Source organism: Adelges cooleyi, unplaced genomic scaffold (genome assembly GCF_023614345.1).
Source record: "Adelges cooleyi isolate 19-005CV unplaced genomic scaffold, UGA_ACOO_1.1 ACOO_flye_CR_arks_rails_tigmint_CR_PRNA_651, whole genome shotgun sequence".
In the NCBI taxonomy this organism is placed as follows: Eukaryota; Metazoa; Arthropoda; class Insecta; order Hemiptera; family Adelgidae; genus Adelges; species Adelges cooleyi.
In genome coordinates this window covers 7986720-8005949 of record NW_026096352.1, presented here as the reverse complement: position 1 = coordinate 8005949, position 19230 = coordinate 7986720, and the positions used below count along the sequence as shown (strand labels likewise).

At 31.7% G+C, this 19230-nt stretch overlaps 1 protein-coding gene across 2 annotated transcripts in view; it reads right to left on the bottom strand.

Moving 5' to 3' along the window:
• Positions 1-13814, bottom strand: part of LOC126844411 (unextended protein) — a 58157-nt gene extending 44343 nt beyond the window's left edge. The window contains exons 1-4 of one of the 2 annotated variants that reach the window (XM_050582593.1): positions 12996-13814; positions 7538-7782; positions 4458-4728; positions 3709-4377 (exon numbers count right to left, since the gene is read on the bottom strand). In XM_050582593.1, coding sequence (XP_050438550.1) covers positions 3709-4377; positions 4458-4728; positions 7538-7782; positions 12996-13298 — 1488 coding nt within the window. In that variant the 5' untranslated portion in view covers positions 13299-13814. The remainder of the gene's footprint in view (positions 1-3708; positions 4378-4457; positions 4729-7537; positions 7783-12995) is intronic. The other variant, XM_050582592.1, reaches the window with a different exon arrangement.
• Between the last annotated feature and the right edge of the window lie 5416 nt (positions 13815-19230).

The following is a 19230-nucleotide window of genomic DNA, read 5'->3' as shown; positions in this document are numbered from 1 at the left end:
GTCATTTTGAATAACGGATTACTTGGATTAATTAAAAAATAATCCAGTAATCCGGGATTAATAATTCTGCCCATCTCTGGTGATAAGTAATATTACTGTGTTAATTTGTATCAGTGTCCCAAGGCCTGGTCATACATTTAAACGTATGAGCATATTATTAACATAAATATATTTTGTTGTTTTAGAATTATTCAACTTGTAAAATTAACAGATTACATAACGACAAGATTTTAGTAATAGACTTTAAAGATGTCGTAAAGCAATAAAAAAAAAAATGTCATATTTAAAATACTCTTTTAACGGAGTTTTTGGTTACATACGAGCGTTATCGACAGCGTTTAATTTAACACGGGTTAATCAATTATTTCAAATAATGACTTTATTTAGGCAAAACATGTAAATCGATCACATTTCTACATCGGAAATAACCGAAACGGTAAACGATAACAGCAGTGGAGAATTAATGTCTACCGGCAGTAGTGCTACCATCTAAATAGTGGTCGACAATGTAACAACCAATACTATATATTACTATTTACTATATATTGTCAATTTTAATTAATTTTCATGCAGATACATTAAGGCCTTAAAAGCGGTGCAGGGAAAATCTCCTCTGCGTTGCAACCGAAGAGACAAAATCCGCCGGATGCGAGAGAAGTTGCGGGTCTTTTAAAGGAATTTTTTTTAAGGCTATTGTAATATTTATTTTGACGAAACGAGGGCAACGTTCGTCTTAATACATCCGGTATAATTAACCTCCGCCGACAACTCGCACGAATAAATAATAGAAGAGGTTTAAGGCGAAACGTTTCTAAGTTCGACGAATTTCAGTTACCGGCCCGTCATCATAAACACACTGGACCGAGAATAAATTAAAACTTAACCACATCCTAATGTTTAGCATCTCTAAAGTTATCAATCGGTATAATAGTGAACAGTCATCACCTTTTCCGGGGAAGGGGATTTTAGTGCGGTGGTTTCCCGTCGTAGTGCGTAGAAGTTCTGCCGTGTTTACCTATTCGGCCACTATACCTACCACTATTTTATCCTATTGGCTAATGGTTCTGATTTTTGTGTTCGCAAAGGAGTTTATCTACCGAACAAGCAAGGTTTAGTGGGTGACGCGTTTTTTTGACACATATTGTTTATTCAGTGATCCGTCACACACTCATATACACTGACACACACACACACGCACTCTGCATTCAAAACAATGGCAACCGTCGTCTCGTCACGCCGCTATTTCAATTGCCACTAACAACAATTTTAAACGATTATGCACACGAACACCAATTAGAGAACAATGTAATCGCTATTGACTCCTAAAAGAATATCTTCTTCTGTATAAATGACGTACACGCGATCGCTGTCCACACTTCACAAAATACTATGCTCATTACACCAGAAACTTGAGCATTACTAGACGGGATACACGTCCCCAGAGAGGTTTGTTTGTAAATGTCAATCAGGCCGATAATACAAGATTAAAACCTCAAGTGCTAACGCCTTTTTGAATGTGTCTAAAATATTCAAAAACAGCCATCATTGGAATTGATTAAACTTAAAAATAGCGGTCAGCGGTAAGATACTGATATCGGTGTAACGCAATATAGAGGTGCTTAATTATTTTCTAGTAAAAAAATGTATTTTATCTAAAAATCAAAATATCAATAGAAAACTTAATACTATACTCACAAGGCGTTGACAATTACACGCAGAAAACGTTTTTAAAGCTGTTAGAAGATCAATAGACATACTATATAAATTATGTATAATATATAATGTTTGCAATGTAATCAAATTAATACTAAAAATTGTGAACAAATGGGACAAACGTAAATAGCAGTATCTATTAGTTTTTTTAGCTTAGTGATAAATAGACCATCGATGTTTAATAAGTTAAAGTATAAATTTAAAATTGTTAAAAAAAAATGCATTTAAATATGCTCCGTTTGTTTACGGTGATAGCTAATCTGAACCTAATATAAAATAAACATGTACATACAAAAATATATATTTATATTAATAGTTACACCAACAAGCAGTACGTTATTCTTGCATACAATTTACTACCTGATCATTAGTCTTACATGCATTAACTAAAATTAAGTACATAATGTGTACAATGTTAATTTAATCGTTATAGTCGATTAAAATAATGGAATAAAACGCTTAATCGATTTCGTTTTTTTTTATGAATCTGAAATTCATCCAAAAGGTAAGTATTATGAACTTCCAGTTCATATTGTTTACCATAGGCCGATATTGGTTAGGATAAAAACTCATGCAAGTTAACTGACAATTAGCCACATATTATTATTCTTAAAAAAATTTTAATACGTGTTGCTTAACCCCATAAATAATGAATTAAGTAAATAAAACCACTTCGAGAAGAGAAAAAAATATTAAATTACATTTTTTGGCGTCATAAGATAAATCCATGACTTTCAATTCTAAAAGGCTTCTTATTTTCTCTCGAATTATACCTTCCAAATTATAATTATTTTATGGAAACTTTATAAATACATAACAAATAAAACGTTCGTTAAAGACAAAAATATTAATGACTACTCAAATAAATACCTCCCCCTCTCCCTCAAATCGTTTATTATTAATGCTCGGGTTCTTTAAAAAGTATAAGTATTTTGCATACCGCAGACGGACTGACTTATCAATGGAAGACGGACTAATGTGTAATACAATTAATCAGTAATTTAATACATTCATTTAAAAAGGACAATATTGTAATAGTCAATTATCTTTAGAGTTCAGACCACATTAAAGCGAATTGTAGTAGACTAGAAACCGGCGCGACATTACGATATCAAATTACGGGGGAAATACATGTATATTGTAAATATATATATATATATATATATATTATATTTCTGTAAAATATATTAAGAATGATCAGGAAATGTTGACATCCCAAAATTAAGTAAATAAAGTAAGTTGTTTTCGTTAAATAAACAAATAAGCTAAAAAAAATATGTTGTTTTTTTTTGTATGTAATATGTATTCAAACTTTTGCTCTGTACTATATAATATACAACCATGTACAATATTTAGATATGTTTACTACGGCCAAATGATTCATTACTGGGACCTGAACTCGCTGTGGCAAGTGATTGTAGCCATTATTATTTATCAATCGTTATATATATCATATGTTTGTGTCATTACTAACCAAACAATTGGTGTAATTTGTAGTATAAACATTACTGTATTGTAGGTATAAACATATTTGTTATATATACGTTAACACAGAGTTTAGTTGGGTACCTGGGTACAATAATGAGTTTTAATTAGCAAAGAGATAATGACACTATAATCGATAGCTTAATCATAACTGCCGATTTTACTCTACAGCCGAATGTTTGGATACAATTATGTTATGTATACACATGGAAATAGTTAAATACAAAAATAATAACTCTTTTGAGTTGTATGTATTAATATATATAAATATATCCCAACGTAAACAAATTGTTTTTTAAGAATATTAGTACCCAATAATATAATAAAATTATATTATACTTTCAATGTTAAAATACTTTTCCTAGATATTTTAAAACGTGAATTATACCGCTATATTGGTACTCTTTAATTAACCCATTTTGCTTGTCTTTTTATTATTAATATTAATCGTACAATAGGCTCGTTCCACGCCAGATTTTTTATAAGGAAATAACTAAAATGTCCACTAACCTTAACCAATTCCTTGAGACGCTCTCTGTTGTACGTGCTAACGATTTCTTCGCCAAGTGCCCAATCTAGCGCTTTGCTGATGGGCCAGGACAGAGGAGTGGTGAGGACCATTACAGTTTTCGTGATGTAAATGGTTTTGGCGCCAATGGCCAAACCGTGACGAGAGCACACGGCCTGAGGACTGATCTCGCCGAAAATGACAATGGCCAGGGTGGAAGTAATAACGGCCACGAGACCCGAGGTGAGATCGTCAAGTAGAATTGTAAATATGGAGTTGACCATGACGTTACCCAACAAGATGCTGCAAAGCAAGTAGTTGCCGTGAATACGCACCGGTAGTATGGCCTTGGCGTATTTGCGCTCGGATTCGGTACCGGTGTTGCAAATGATTTTCAGGTCCATGCGATTTAGGGACATCAAGCCCAAGTTCAAACCGGAGAAAAGCGACGAGAAGGACAAACAGGTGAGAATGATGGCCAGCTGCAGCCAAAACGGTAACATTTTCTCGTAGACGCCTATCTGTTTATAGTACTCATTTCCCATGTGCGTCCATACGGCACCTGGCTTGTCGCCTTCCTTCGAACAGAAATAAAGTGTCGTGCCGGATGCACTGGATTGCGGCAAAATAATATTCAACCTGACCGTGTTCTGGTCGCCAAGTAAGGTCACCTGAAAAATAAAACACAAATGGGGATAAATAAAGCTCCTCGACCCTACAGAAAAAGCAAGTATCGTCAACAGCGTCTCACCTCTTGAATGTCTCCCAATGGGAATTCACATGGTCCACCTTTTTCGCCAATTTTTGCGGTCAACACGAACAACGTCTTTTCGCTCCAACCGCTGCCAAACAAGCGAAACGTTGCATTCCTCTGCACCAACAACTGTGGTACGCCCAAATCGTCGTAGTCTACAGCCGCATCCGAGTACTCCATTCGAAGACCGTACAAATGCACCGGAGATATAAAAGCAGTACCCAGTGGAGTGACATTTTTCAAAGTACTCCCTTGACGTCGTCGTCGGCTGTAAATGGAAATTTTAACACTCAAATTAAGAATACATTTGGTATTTTAAAGTAGAAAAGTATTGTGGAACACAAAGAAAACGATTCGAGTCCAAATGACCCATCCGTATCATGCACAAAGGAATTTTACGAGTATCGATTCAAGTTAGATTATTTAAGTATCTGATCGTAAATACTGTAAGATTATCTTTTCAACGATTTAAAAGAGTACATACAGATGCAACCGAGATGAATTTCAACAATTTTGATCTCATAAAAACCTCCGTTTCGATGGGTAACATACATTTTTCGATTTTTAAATCCATAACCAGGAAACTCTATTTTAACTAATATTTGTTGCAATGTGTTGTGCCGTGACGCTTAAATTTTGAAATGGTCTGAAATTTGTAAATTAGATTTGTTCTATATAATATGAGCTAACAGTTTAAATGTTTTAAAATCGAAAAATAGCGTTATGAGGTTGATTTGCAACTAATTTCAAATTCATCGAGAGAGCATCCGTAAGCACTCTTTAAAGTCATAAATCGGTAAACGCACAATGAATTTTCATTTAACCTCGGTCTATAATTGAAATGTTGAAACTACTTTCAGAAACACGAAAATAAAATAAAGCCATTGAAGCATTTCTCGACTGCATTGTATAGTACCCGCATGGGGAGAAACTAAATCGATTTAAAACGATTCTAATACCAGATTACAGTAGATCCCTTGTGTGACGTTCGAAATGATTGAATAATATAGCATGAACGGTATCACAAGTCGAGGAAATTGGATAACTCTTTCTGTTTTTGCGCTCTGAACCGACAGTAAGACCAAATAGTGATTTCTTATTAGATTAATTTTGGATGATGATGCAGTCGTATAAAGCATCGAACGAAACTTGTTTTACCGCATCCCGAAGGATCAAAGTAAAAAAGTTTAATTGCTAATATCGCATAATCTATGAAAATATATTACGGTCTAGCAAAGCCGGAGCGATAAATATTACTAGTTTTCATTTTCTGTGTTTAAACAAGAGTACTTACTTTATAAATACTATATTTAAAACCATTGAGGACTGGAATACATTTTATTTATTTTTCAATATTCAAGTCTGCCAAACAGTGGCTAATATTTTCTTTGAAATACAAATAGTTCATATAGTTAATAATTATTAAAATAAATATTAATATCTTTAAAAAAATTTGTTTACACTATAATTTACACCTACAATATAGCTGGTTAATTGTAAAATATCGTGTCAAACATACATTTTATACCTAAATAAATTATTTAATTACACCGTCTTTTTTGTAACTATAATGTCAATTACCTAAAAATTTTAACAACGTGAATTGTATTTAACACGTATTATGCGATTTTAGTAAATATGGTGAACATAATCCGCTTGTTAATTAGTAATTATCCTATTTTAATCGCATCGATCAAAATTTCCTTCCACTAACTACTTGCGAAACATTAATTTTATTGATTGACATTTAACCTAAGACAACAACAATATTTGTTAAGTAGGTACTTTATTAATACTTAATTTTGTTTGCTCATTTTTTTATAATAGGTTTATAAATTACTTGTATACCATCTAATCAGCAAAAGGCGCCAAAATGAAAACACAACCGCTAATGAGTTGTGATGGGTACCGTTCAGAGCGTAGTAAACTCTGTCTAAATGTTTTGAAATTAAAAAAAAATCCAAAAACTAACTATTTAACGCAACAGACATGCAGTAATAGTTTCAAAAATAACAAACGGCATTTTCTCCAACGCCATTTTCGGTATGCGATTAGCCAATAACTCCTGTATTTTTACTTTCCAGAGTGAATACATATTGCTGGTAACGAGTTCGTCGACGTTTTAACGACCGTTTACGCAACTAAATCGAATATCGATAAGCACTCACAACATGTAACTGTACAGACAAAGTTCTTTAAAAAAATACAGTAAACGGCTGAATTGATTCTTATGCGAGCTTGTGCCGAGGGTCGAGACAAGTATGTACGGAATTATAACAAAAATTACCCATTTTCGGATTTTTACCATTAATTACAACGCACACAATATAATATGAAACAGTTATCTTTTGACAAAAGAAAGTTTAAATTCCGAACAAAAGAGCCGCTCTTAGTTTAGTGAAATCTGAGCAAAAACAGGTTGATTAGGCAGCATTACTCGCACACCGCACCGATGAGTATAAGCAGTCGACAAGAATAGGAGAGATACATTTGGCCTATGATGTCATCACCAGAAAAGACATGTAGGAAATACCACAATGATCCCTTATCTCAAATATATTGTCCAACTTCACTTTATAGAGTACTGTTTATACTTTAATACCCTTGACCAGTAACGTTAAGCATTTCAAAAAACATTCGCAAAATAAGGATTTATAATAGGCGTAATTTGGACGAGGCATTAGGCGGGCAATTTAATAGGAAGAGGCAAAGGATGTTTTGATCCTTACTATGATAAGTTAAAAAAACATTTCCATCGCTGGTTAACTAAATAGGGGTTTTAGAGATACGCCTAACCCTAAACCAACCCACGATAGTTTTAACTTCGATGCGAAGCTGAGAAGACATTGTTGTACAATTATGTGTGTGTGTGCCTAGTGTGACTATGGAACCGCTATACTGATTTACTCGAATAACACACGGATTGCTTGAAAATCGTATCACGTTGGGTCAAAATATTGTTTATACATACTGTATACAAAATACTAATGACTTTTAAATGCAAAAGCATTTGAAACGTAACACAGGCTATAGGACATTCATTATAAAGAGAATAAGCAATCAGGATTATCACTGACCTCTGGATGGAATCATTATTGTATAGCACGGTTGGGTCGTCAGACCAACGAAGCGCAACGGAGTCGCCTTGGTTTATCCATCGGTTATGTGAATCGTTATCGCCAGCCAAAGCGCTCCAGATCTGAGATGCAAAACCAGTAGACGGTTGATGAACACTCACGCACAAGTACAAATTCCTTGTGATTAAATCTTGATCGAACTTCAACGCGATGCTCATTAATGCGTCTGTGTCGTTTGACCAAACCTAAAAAACATAATTAACAATTAAAATTTAATAGTTTACAGTCAAAACGAAAAACAATTAGCTCAACGCTAAACATCAACTGTATACCATAAATAATTTATATTTTTTGTTAAAAGTACTTAAACCAACAACTTATAACAAATTTAATATCATTGCATTCTAATGGATAGACGTGCTGGTTAAAGTAACACGGCAAGTTCATTATTTTTCAACAAAATGGGAATAGCCAGTAACACGTACTTCAAATTTTGAACAAATTCAACTACGAGCTACACTTATGTACTATGTAGTTATTAAAGTAAATAAATAAGTATAAAATAACAATAACTTAATTACACTTCCAATTATTTATCGTTAGTTAATAACTAATAATTAAGTTTTAGTGGGGTTAGACTATAAAGAGGTGAATAGATGTCTTAAAAATCTCGGGATAATAAACTATAAAAAAAAAAATAATTAAATCTCAGCTCAGTCGACCTCATTAAATCAATATAGGCTTCTCCGTGGTCACACACGTAAGACTACAACGACGATTTATTGCTCACGTAATTTAAGGAAAATCTATGAGATAAAGAAAATAAGCAAGATATTTTATTTAGTTGGAACATCCAGTCGGGTATGTGTGTATTTCGTCTAATGTAAACGTGCATACCTATACATTTCCTAAATAAATGTCAGTTTCCAAATAGTTAATAATTTAACAATGCTTTTTGATGCATTCAATAAAACATACACTTCGTGTTAAAATGTATAAAAAGCCAAAATAGCAATTAAAAGCGTACGAGCTATGCATTTTGATTGGTAAACACAATAGAGGCTAAACGCATGATAGCACGCACGGGTGTTTCCGTTTCCTGCAATATAAATTCAAATTTGTTGTCTAATATTTTTTAAGAACATATATAACCAAAAATATGCAGTACTCTCTATCAAACAAAAATTTACAATTACGTTTTTATTTTTTTTGGACCACAAACTAAAATGTTCTACTACTTTACTCGTACAGGCGGAATTAATAATTTATTTGTCCATGGACTGCACTATAGTCTGCTGTACGAGCGTTAATAAATGAAATACACTACATGAATTATTATTGTAATAAAGCAAGCAAGGATACAGGAGGGTTGGGCAGTTTCTTTTTTTTTATTCTACATTACATACCATCGAAATAAGGTTGGTCATTTAACCTCTTTCTTTGCTCTATTCTACAAGACCATTACCCTACTCACCCTAAGAGAAGAGGGTACTCCAACTCAAAAGGTCTCTCTTGAGAACAACTAACCACTTCTCGTTAAGTATTTTTCGACCTTTTCCCGTTTCCTTTTTTCCGTTCAGCTTACTCCCTTTCTTTGTTTTAATTTTAATGATATAAATAAAGTAATACTCATATAATAATGCTAGAAGTTATTCAAACATTAAAAATTGTATGTTTATTGTTTCTGGAAATGAGTTATAAATGAAGACAGAGTTCTAAAATGAGGCGTAAAGCGCCAAAACAGCTTAACTTATAAAAAATAAAATTTCGTTTCATTATATTGAACATTTTAGAATAATATAATACTTCAAAACCCAACTGACCCAATCCTATAAAAATCCGCTAAATGGCAGAACTTAACTGTTTTGGCTCTGACATTTAAATGATGGCATTTAAAAAACTATAATTAGTTTTTTCTTGAAATAATGGATTTTTGGTTAAGCTGTTTTGGCGCTATGCGTTCCGAATAAATTAATTAAACATGTTGTGTGTGTATATCTATAACCTTGTGGTTGTGCTTATTTATCAGTAGTAGTATTTTATACTCGAGTGCACTTAGTTGCATCGAGAGTCGAGATTTGAGTACATTACCAACAACTACATAAGTTGATGATTTTACCAAAAAAACCAAACCGTCTAATCCTGGTTTAGAGAACGCCACAAACACCATTTGTTAGAGGCTTCGCTGTAATACTGTAATACCTATGTTTTTCCTAGAACTACACTGCATATTTAATAGCATAATAGTCTAAATTATTTGTCTGTTATTTATTTTCTCAGCAGACCATTATGACATATATTTATAAGTTTCTGCAATTTTATTATTACTATTATTATTATTATTCGTCATTATATACTTAGTTTAACATTTTTAATGACACGTAAACGCCTACATTATAGGAAATACGTCGTATTATTTTTTTTTAAATCGAAATACTATTTTATTCAAGTAATTAGTATCAATGTAAATTAATTAAAAAACAAAATCAGGTGTATTATTGGGAATTGTCTATTCAACAAAAAAATAGTTTATAATTCAAAAATAGCAGTAGCAAATTATATGTGTTGCCTGTGTGGGTCGCAATTATGCAATTTGGAATAAAGATTGCAAAAGGAGAATCATTTAATGTTGGAAATGCACATTTAGGCAAACAATTATGGCTTATTCTTAATCTAAGAAATTTGACTAACATAATATACTAGGGTAGCCTTTTTTTAGGGCCTTTTATTATAATTTGGACATTTTGTCGATACCAGGATTAGTATATCAAGTGAGTAATTGTGATCTATTGCGAAATATTGTTTTAGAAAGTTCAATGCAACTGATTATACATACAATTTAGTCTATACACTCAAAATTGACAATAAAACTAGTTTTTTTCCATACTTTCAGAATAAAAGTGTAAACTTTTCTAACTACTGTATTGGGTTCCTTTGGGGTTTATAAACCTCGAAGAAACCATATAGATAAGATTATTTATTAATTAACATACTCATCGCTATTTTTTAACAATAGGACAGCGCGTACAAATAAAAAGTTTGCTTAACTAAAATATATACCTACCAACATCTACCCACAATAATTATAAGCAATGACCGAAGAAAATGTAGGTAATACAAACCTAACATGCTATTACCCTTTTATAGAATAACCTTAATTTTAAAGTTACATAAAAATCACATTAAAATAAACACGTTGAAGCCAATCTGTAGATGGTAGAAGTACAAAAAAAAAAGGTTTATAATGAAAATAAAGAGCTTAAATTGTATTTTTAGTAATAGTGAAGATACGATTAAGGTTGACAGTCTACAAAAACTTGTTTTTGTTGTTTACCATACATCGTAATTAACAATGGATTTTGATGTTTTTTTTAAAGTTTGTTGACATATAATGACATTACTGTGTCTTTAGACTACTCCTTACAAATTTAGAAATAATTAGATTATTTAAAAACAAAATTTTAGTGCGCCGTATTTTAAAGTTTTTAAGTTAAAATTAGGTATGTAAATTTTTTCAAATTTGAAGAAAAAGTGGTGAACTTTTTAAATTGTTTGTCCAATATAGTAACATTTCAGTAACCATTTAGGTATATTTCTGATATATAGACTTGCTACTTGAAAAAATTAGTTACTAATTACTGTCCAAACATACTTAAAATGTCAAGCCTGATTTCTTGACAGTTATTTGTTTCATTCTAATTGCAAGTGTCTTCAAAGTAAGAACGAGCTGCGATAAAACAAGTGCGTTGAAAACACTATAGAGATTAGATTGAGTCCTCGGGAAGAGACAGTTATAATCGCATGACAACTGATGTCTTAAATCCGATTTGGAGAGTTTTAATATGTTCCACTTGTATGCTAATGACCAAAACAAGCATAACTAAATTGATTTTTGACAAGAAAACAAAACAAAAATTGATATATGTATGGTACACTGTAGTGTATCAAAATAACAATAAATCGGTAATTTTTTATTTCAGAGAATATTTAATACTTTTTTTTATTTTAAACAATGAATATTATTTAGGAATTTATCAAGCCGTATAATATTTTGTTATATAAAAATGTAAAAAGATCTATCGTACATCCATATGCATCGTTCCATGGTTAAATTTTTTTACGATGGCTAGGACAAAGTAGATATTTGAAACTTAGGTAAATCACAATTTAATATCATTTATAATATTTACATAAACATTTAAGTATGTAAGTAAAAATAAGTTAAACATTAGTGATAAATTGTGTTACAAATATTAAAATATTATTACCTATGAGTATTTTGTTGGATTCCTTTTTCCATTTCTTTTAATAACCAAAACAATGAAATATTATATATTATAATTTTTTTTTTTTATTATTAAGCTTTATATTAAACACGGAATACCAGTATAATTTTACACAATACAGAAACAAATAATATAAATAAATACTGGAGGGCTAATGCTGTTACTGGGAGAATGGGAGCGTGCGTGTTCAGCATTTTTTAGGGCTCACATCTATGGACCATGTACATAATACAACTGGTAAAGACCTACAAATAATAGTAAAAAAAAACTTTGTCTGCACTACACCATTTATTTGTATACTTATTTATTGACACAGTCAAAATATTAGCCTGTTTATTTGTTTTTAAAAATGTGTATTTAGGTATATTTGTTGATAATAAAAAAAAACTAGCACACAACAGCCTTTCAACTGTCGTACCTTTAAGGATGTGGAATCTAGTCTACTTTAACTGATTTCATTATTTTCATAATTAAATTAAATAAAAAAACCCTAAGTAAGTAAAATGACGTAATAGTTCTACAAAACAATTAAAAATTTACTCATAGCGAATATTGCAAATAAATTAACTGAAACTTTTGTGTAATAAAATTAAATTTGCTTTCTAAAATAATGGTTATAATATTTAATTAATAAAAACTTGTTCAATTCTAAGCAACGGCTATACAAAATTTGATTCAAAATTATGGCAAGTAAAATTTAGAATAAGCATAAACATTATTTTAAATATTTCACCAAAAATATCAAATAGATAAATACATTTTTGTACTTAACAATTAGTATACATTTAAAAAAGTGGCAATTGGCTGTAATTTGTAATATATTGTACTGCTCATAGTTGAAATACCTAATGCCAATATAGTTTAGAAAATGTGAGCTTTTTGCCTGTGTAATTGATTCATAAATACTTCTTATATAAGATAAAGTGTTAAAAATGTAACATTAAATGGTTAAGCATTAAGCTTTACAAATTTTACAAATATCTAACTAGGTAATAATATTTTAAATAATGTATTCTAAAGTTGTACAAATATATTTTTTGTAATTTAAACAAACAACAATTGTTATAAGTTACAAAGTATCTATACCACTGAAACAATATTGAACAACTTTCAAATAATAATCAAATTATTATGCTACGTTATTTAAATTATCTATTAGGGTATAATATTACCTGTTTAAATTCGCGACTATCGGAATCTATACTCTTCATCGGATGGTTTTTGTAACATTCAGATCCTCGCAACGCTACTCTGGACGTAAGCCTGACCCTCATGTCTTCCCGAAACCCATTGCCCGACACAGCCACCATAACATTGACGTACTTTTCGTCATTGTTAGTAAATTTAGTATAGTTGACCACTTGCACCGATTTCATGGACAACCCATGTCCGTGAGACGCCAAACAGATATTGCACAAAGCGGCCAAAAAGAGTATGGCAAACGCTAACGTACTTTTCCGGTCACACATAGTCATCTCGGATGCAATCCACAATCGACTAAGCAAACTTTTAAACTGTGTACCAGTTGACCGAACAATTCAGAAAAAACTAATCGGACGACCGTAGTTAACTACAGGAACGTATCGGACGTTGGTTAGCGGACATTTTCGATGCTCGAAACAAGAACAACAACAATATTACTTAGAAATCCCGAAAAAAATTTACACCGAGATTAAGCGCCTTCACGCAAAAGAAGCGATTTTTTAAAAATATTTGGCAAAACAACAAATTACCGGTCAACCGAAATCGTACGTACCCGAGAGCGCGGCGCGAAAACAAACACAAACGCACACACACACACACACACACACACACTCAACTGACACACGCACACCGGACCGGGCGTTGATAACGATTGCTTGTGCGTATCGTCGACACCGGCAGCTGACAAGCGTAGCAACTACGGCTAACTCGCACGGTAGCTAACTGAAACGTCGGCCACCACTGGAGACTGGAACGGCCGCGTCGGGTTAACGTCGCGTCGGGTGCGCGTCGAGCGATGCGGACTGCTGCGGTAGAACACGAAAAGGGAGCAGTGCGCGCGGGGTCGACGGGCACACACGCGTCCGCAAGCGCCAGTAGCAGCTGTTGTTCCCGCCCCGACGACGTGACGGCACCGGGCACCAGCGCTACGTTACCGGCCACTGCACGGTGCACGCAAAAGCACGTTGTCCACAGCCGCCGCGCCGATTGCCGGCTACGAGACGCCGTTATCAGCAGCCGCACCACCCGCGTGTCTGCCGACTGATAGTGAGGAATAACGAAACGTTTAACCATAGATTAAATGTATATTATACATAATATGTATGTTTAATCTATGGTTTAACGCAAAATAAATTGACGACCGCCAGCGCGTGTTGCTTCGTTATCGCTTATCAGCTGTTATTAATATTACATTAATATTACATGTTATTATATTAGGAGGCCTGATAACGCGTCTTGTGCCCACGGGGTTGCTACCACTTTTCCCAAATTGCATAAATTACCAATTTATGTCTATGACGAGTAAATCTAACTAGACGAAAACGGCTAGATCTCTGCTTCATTTTTAAACTACTTAATGGAAACATTTATTGTCCAATTTTACTTTCAAATTTAAAATGCTTTGTTCCTAGTCGTAGTACTAGGCAGTCAAATATTTTTTATATGCCATTTCAGTCAACAAACTATAATATAAATGCTCCTGTGATTAGATGTATGAAATTAGTAAATGAGTATAACGTCGATCTTTCACTATGTGTAACTATCGATGGATTTAATGTGTATTTGTATCGTTTACTTTCTTAAACTGATGATCTGTATTTTAATAATTGTACACTATAATAATTTTCATTATAATTGGGCTACCCGCCCGTCTAAATAAATAATAGATGATTAAACGCTGATGATATTCCCCACGGGTCTTAGATGCCTATTGATAGGTGGTAGGTACCCAACAAAGTAGGGAATATACTAAATTTGTATAAATAATTCTTTTAGCTTCGGTGAGGAGTTTAAAAGGTACTGATTTTACAATTATGAGTTTTTAATTGTTTTTATTTTGTACCTAGGCCTACAAAGCTTTTTAACCACTAGACCGATTTCTTAATGTTACAAGTCTATAGATTAGTATGGTTTTAAAAAGTGGAAGTCGACAGTAAAACAATTATCAATTATAAGACAAATTATTGAAAAAGATATATGAATACCGACAGAATTTGTGGTAACTATTCATTGACTACTTGCCACTTGGAGTATCAAGTAGCGGCTAAGAATATGGGAACCTATCGGCGAACTGGGTCTAGAACCTTCTGCCTTAATGGGTAGTATTACAAAGAAGAAGATAAAAAACCATTATCACAGTCAAAATCAAAACAACTCTTTTCAGGGTTAGTGGCCGAAGAATAATGATGTTCGGATACTTCAATAAATGATAAAAGATAATAATTATAGTAGATTATAATGCGAAATGTCCTAAGTATATCTCGACATGAAAATGTAAACGTTCTATTACTACAATACACTTACATTACATAGCTGATGAAAAGATACTAACGAAAACTGGAAATAAAACAGGGCTTTGATTTAGTAGCGGTAACAAGTAGTACAGGATAGTCACATACGTTTGAAGTGGCATCAAATGGAAACTTATTGAAACAAACGAAGATGGCACAGGGATAGTTATTGTTGAGATAAAAACAGCAGGCCTATGAATAATTAATATCGCCGAGACCAAGGATGGACAAAATACAGTATTTTTTCGACTAAATATAAAATAAAGTATCTTAAGTTATAAGACACAAGATATAGCATCTTATAGATATAGCAAGATATAGCAAGATAGCATCTTGTGTTTTTTTTAAGATACAATATACAAAATATCGGGTCAAAATACAAATTCTGTAATGATTAATAATTTTTTTTTTTGTTATATAACATTTTTATACTTGGAAATTATTTTATAACATGTTATAGTAGTACTTCGCATTATTGACACCATGTTATCTCAGTTTTAAAAAATATTGAAATATTAATATTTTATGTAGTTATTAATACAAAGTACATAATTATCCAACAAAGTAACAGCAACAAACTATAAAAAAATTGGCTTCCCACGATTACCATGATTTCTTAGCAACATAAGATAATAGTGATACATGTACTAAGATTATTAACATATTATCGAATATTAATGTAAAACAAAATAATAACAAAAACTAATCTTATAATTGTCGATAAACTTATTAATACGGTCAAAACGAAAAATAATAATTATTTTTGTACCAACAATTTAGTCGTTATAAATTATAATACATAGGTATACATAGGTAGTCAATATATATTATATACATATAAAAAAATCACAGTTTAATCTCATTATTGTTAAATAATATTGAACATTCTAATTTTTATTTTACATGTTGAGTAATAAACTTTTGGTTGCCTTTTAGGGACATTAGTTGTTCGAATACTTCATCGGATAATTTAGATCTGGTAGGGGACTGTACAAACCAGCAAATAAAAAAGTATTTCAACAGGAGCGGACAATGTACTATGCATTTTGTATCTTAAAATTAAAATACAAAATAAGATACAAGTCAACCAAAGGTAAATTTTAAATTAGTACGATGAGGGAGAAGCCCCCCACAAGTTTTTATTGGAAACAAATTATGGAAAATAAAACAAGGGCCTAATATTGGGCATTTGCTGACTACGTGCCAGCATTAGTCTATCTAAATTATAGATTAACCATAAATATTGTAATTTGTTGATATACTGTGTACATTATACAATAATAAATATTGTAAAGCGCATTTATACCAATATTTTAGTAATTTATTTCATATAGTTTACTATTATAATATTATATATTAACGTTTGGTATCCAGCGGGCAGCGACACGATAGTGGCGCGGAGCTAAATAAAAAAATAGCGTATTGTCCACCGCCGTGTATACAGTATACACAAAGCATCGCAATTCCATTAAACACGTGTAAATTCTAACATACATTTTGCCACCTTTTTGTGAGTGAACGGCTGAACAGAATTGATTATATGAGATATTAGTAGATTAGGAAAGTTGTTTAGAAGGGTACGGGAAAATAAACATACAATTTGGTTGAATACTTTCTTAGTTACAAGCAAAGTAGTACAACATTTCTGAGGTCTCGAGATACTTGTTTTACTGCGTGTAGTTTCTGCGCCGTCAGAGGACGATGCTGATGTGGTCAGAGAGGGATCGAGGGAGTCTCCACCACTAGGTACGTCTATGCTGACGTTAGTTTTAGCTGACTGAAGTTAGTTTTAGTAGTAGAAGTAGGAAAACAAACTTTCGACTTCCGGCCAAGTTAACTAAATTTACCATTTAAACTAAGTTAACGAAGTGTTTTTGTTGAAATTAGAGGACGCTACACATGCGATTTTAAGGCGTTCGGATAGACATTTTTTTTGCAAAATCTTAATTTAGAGTAAAAAAGATTTTTGTATATTTTAGAATACGAGGAATGAAAATTGATGCTGTTCATTTTTTTCTCCGAGTTCAGACTATCAGACTACACACTAATAAACAATCTCACTTTTCTAATACAGCTTTCCAAAAACATCAGCTATTAGAAAATATTTTAAGAACTTACGGGGCGCAGCCGAAGTTTTTTAAAAATAATTTTACAATCTAAGTTATTAAATTTATATTTCGAAAATTGATTTCTTAAATTAGTGTAAGTCAAAAAATAATCATAAAACACAATTTATTTAGAAAGGGCGTAGTATAAATGTTAATATTTTATTTAATGTCAAGTGTCAACATCATGCTTACAAAATTCTATCCCTTGTTTTGCAAAAATGTTACAAATGTCGTGTGTATCGTTCTTTAACGTATTAACTATATTATTTTATATGTACTTATGTATTTAATCATATGATGATTAATATTTAGAATACAAAATACAACTGCCTACTGTTAATATTTAAATTTGAAAATGTTCGTAATGTAAATTACAGCAACACCAAAAATGATTGATTTTTTTTATTAAAGAATATAGTGAGTTACCTATCTTATTCCTTAATACCAGCGCGATCGAATCAGCCAATTTTTAGTAAACTGGAAGTAAAAAGTTAGTTACCTATAGATACGATTACATACAAAAAATGAATAATACAAAAACAATGTACATTTTTGAATAGAAAATTACACACTTTAAAATTGTGATTTTATATTGAACTGAATCGATAATGCTACAAGAATTTGATTTTTATAATATACCTAGTTATCTCCTTCGGCATATTGGAAAACTATGAACAATTTCATTTATCTAATGTATCCTTTCGAAATATCATTATATCAGGTTTCTTCAGCTTTTGTACATACACAATAATCCAGAAGTCATAATTTCATTAGGTTATTATGATAAGGAGAGTGAATAAAATAAGTCCTTTTAGTATTTTCAGTAGCTTATAAGGAATAGAATTTCAATCCTTTCTGTACATCCATTGATATTCATTCAATTAATTTTTAGTAGGTACCTGACGTTAATTTTGCTAATAAAATAAAAATAATTATACAACAAAATATAAGCAATGTTGAGTCAGGTTAAGTATTTACACCACTTAATTGTATTATACCTAATGTAACGACACAATTTTTTTTTATCAATTTTATTTTTATGAAAATTGATGCATTTTTTTTTTGTACAGTCTTATGTAAACTACACATATATATATATATATATAGCCTATAGGGTCATAATCTATCTATGTATATATACATAGTTTATGACCCTATTAACGATTACATAAGATATTTACAGTAGTAGGCTGTAGGATAACTCAATCCTTCAAACTTTCACACGTGACCTATAAGTGTGACGTTTGCATTGAAAAAGATATTGTATTACTTAACATTAGCTATTTGTTTTACCAGTATGTTTTCATCATTTGCAGCAGTGACTACTATAAAAAAAAGGGCCTTAATTATTAATCAGTTAAACGTGTAAACAGACACTGCAGTGACCAGGGATGTGTTTGGCTATACAGAGGCCTTTTAAGAAAACCAAACAAAACATCCGGGGGCCCTGGGATCAGAGCCTTAGGGTAAAGTTGGAACTGGCAGTGGTCGTTACTTTTTTTTTGTAACTTTGTAATCAACTTTTTCTAGTGGTGTAATAAAAAACAAACTACAAATTTAAAATAATTAACAATGTATTTAGAAAAAACGTAAGCAACACTTGTAGTTATATAAATACAATAAAGAAATAAAATATTTAAATGAACCCTTAACCATAAAAATAGTACTATAGTGTATACGTATTATTTTTGTGGTTAAGGGTTCATTTAAATTTTAAATATTTCAGTATTTTATTTCTTTACAATTATTTATTTATTTTATATCTTAAGTACTAGAATATAATACATAATTAAAAAATGATCAGT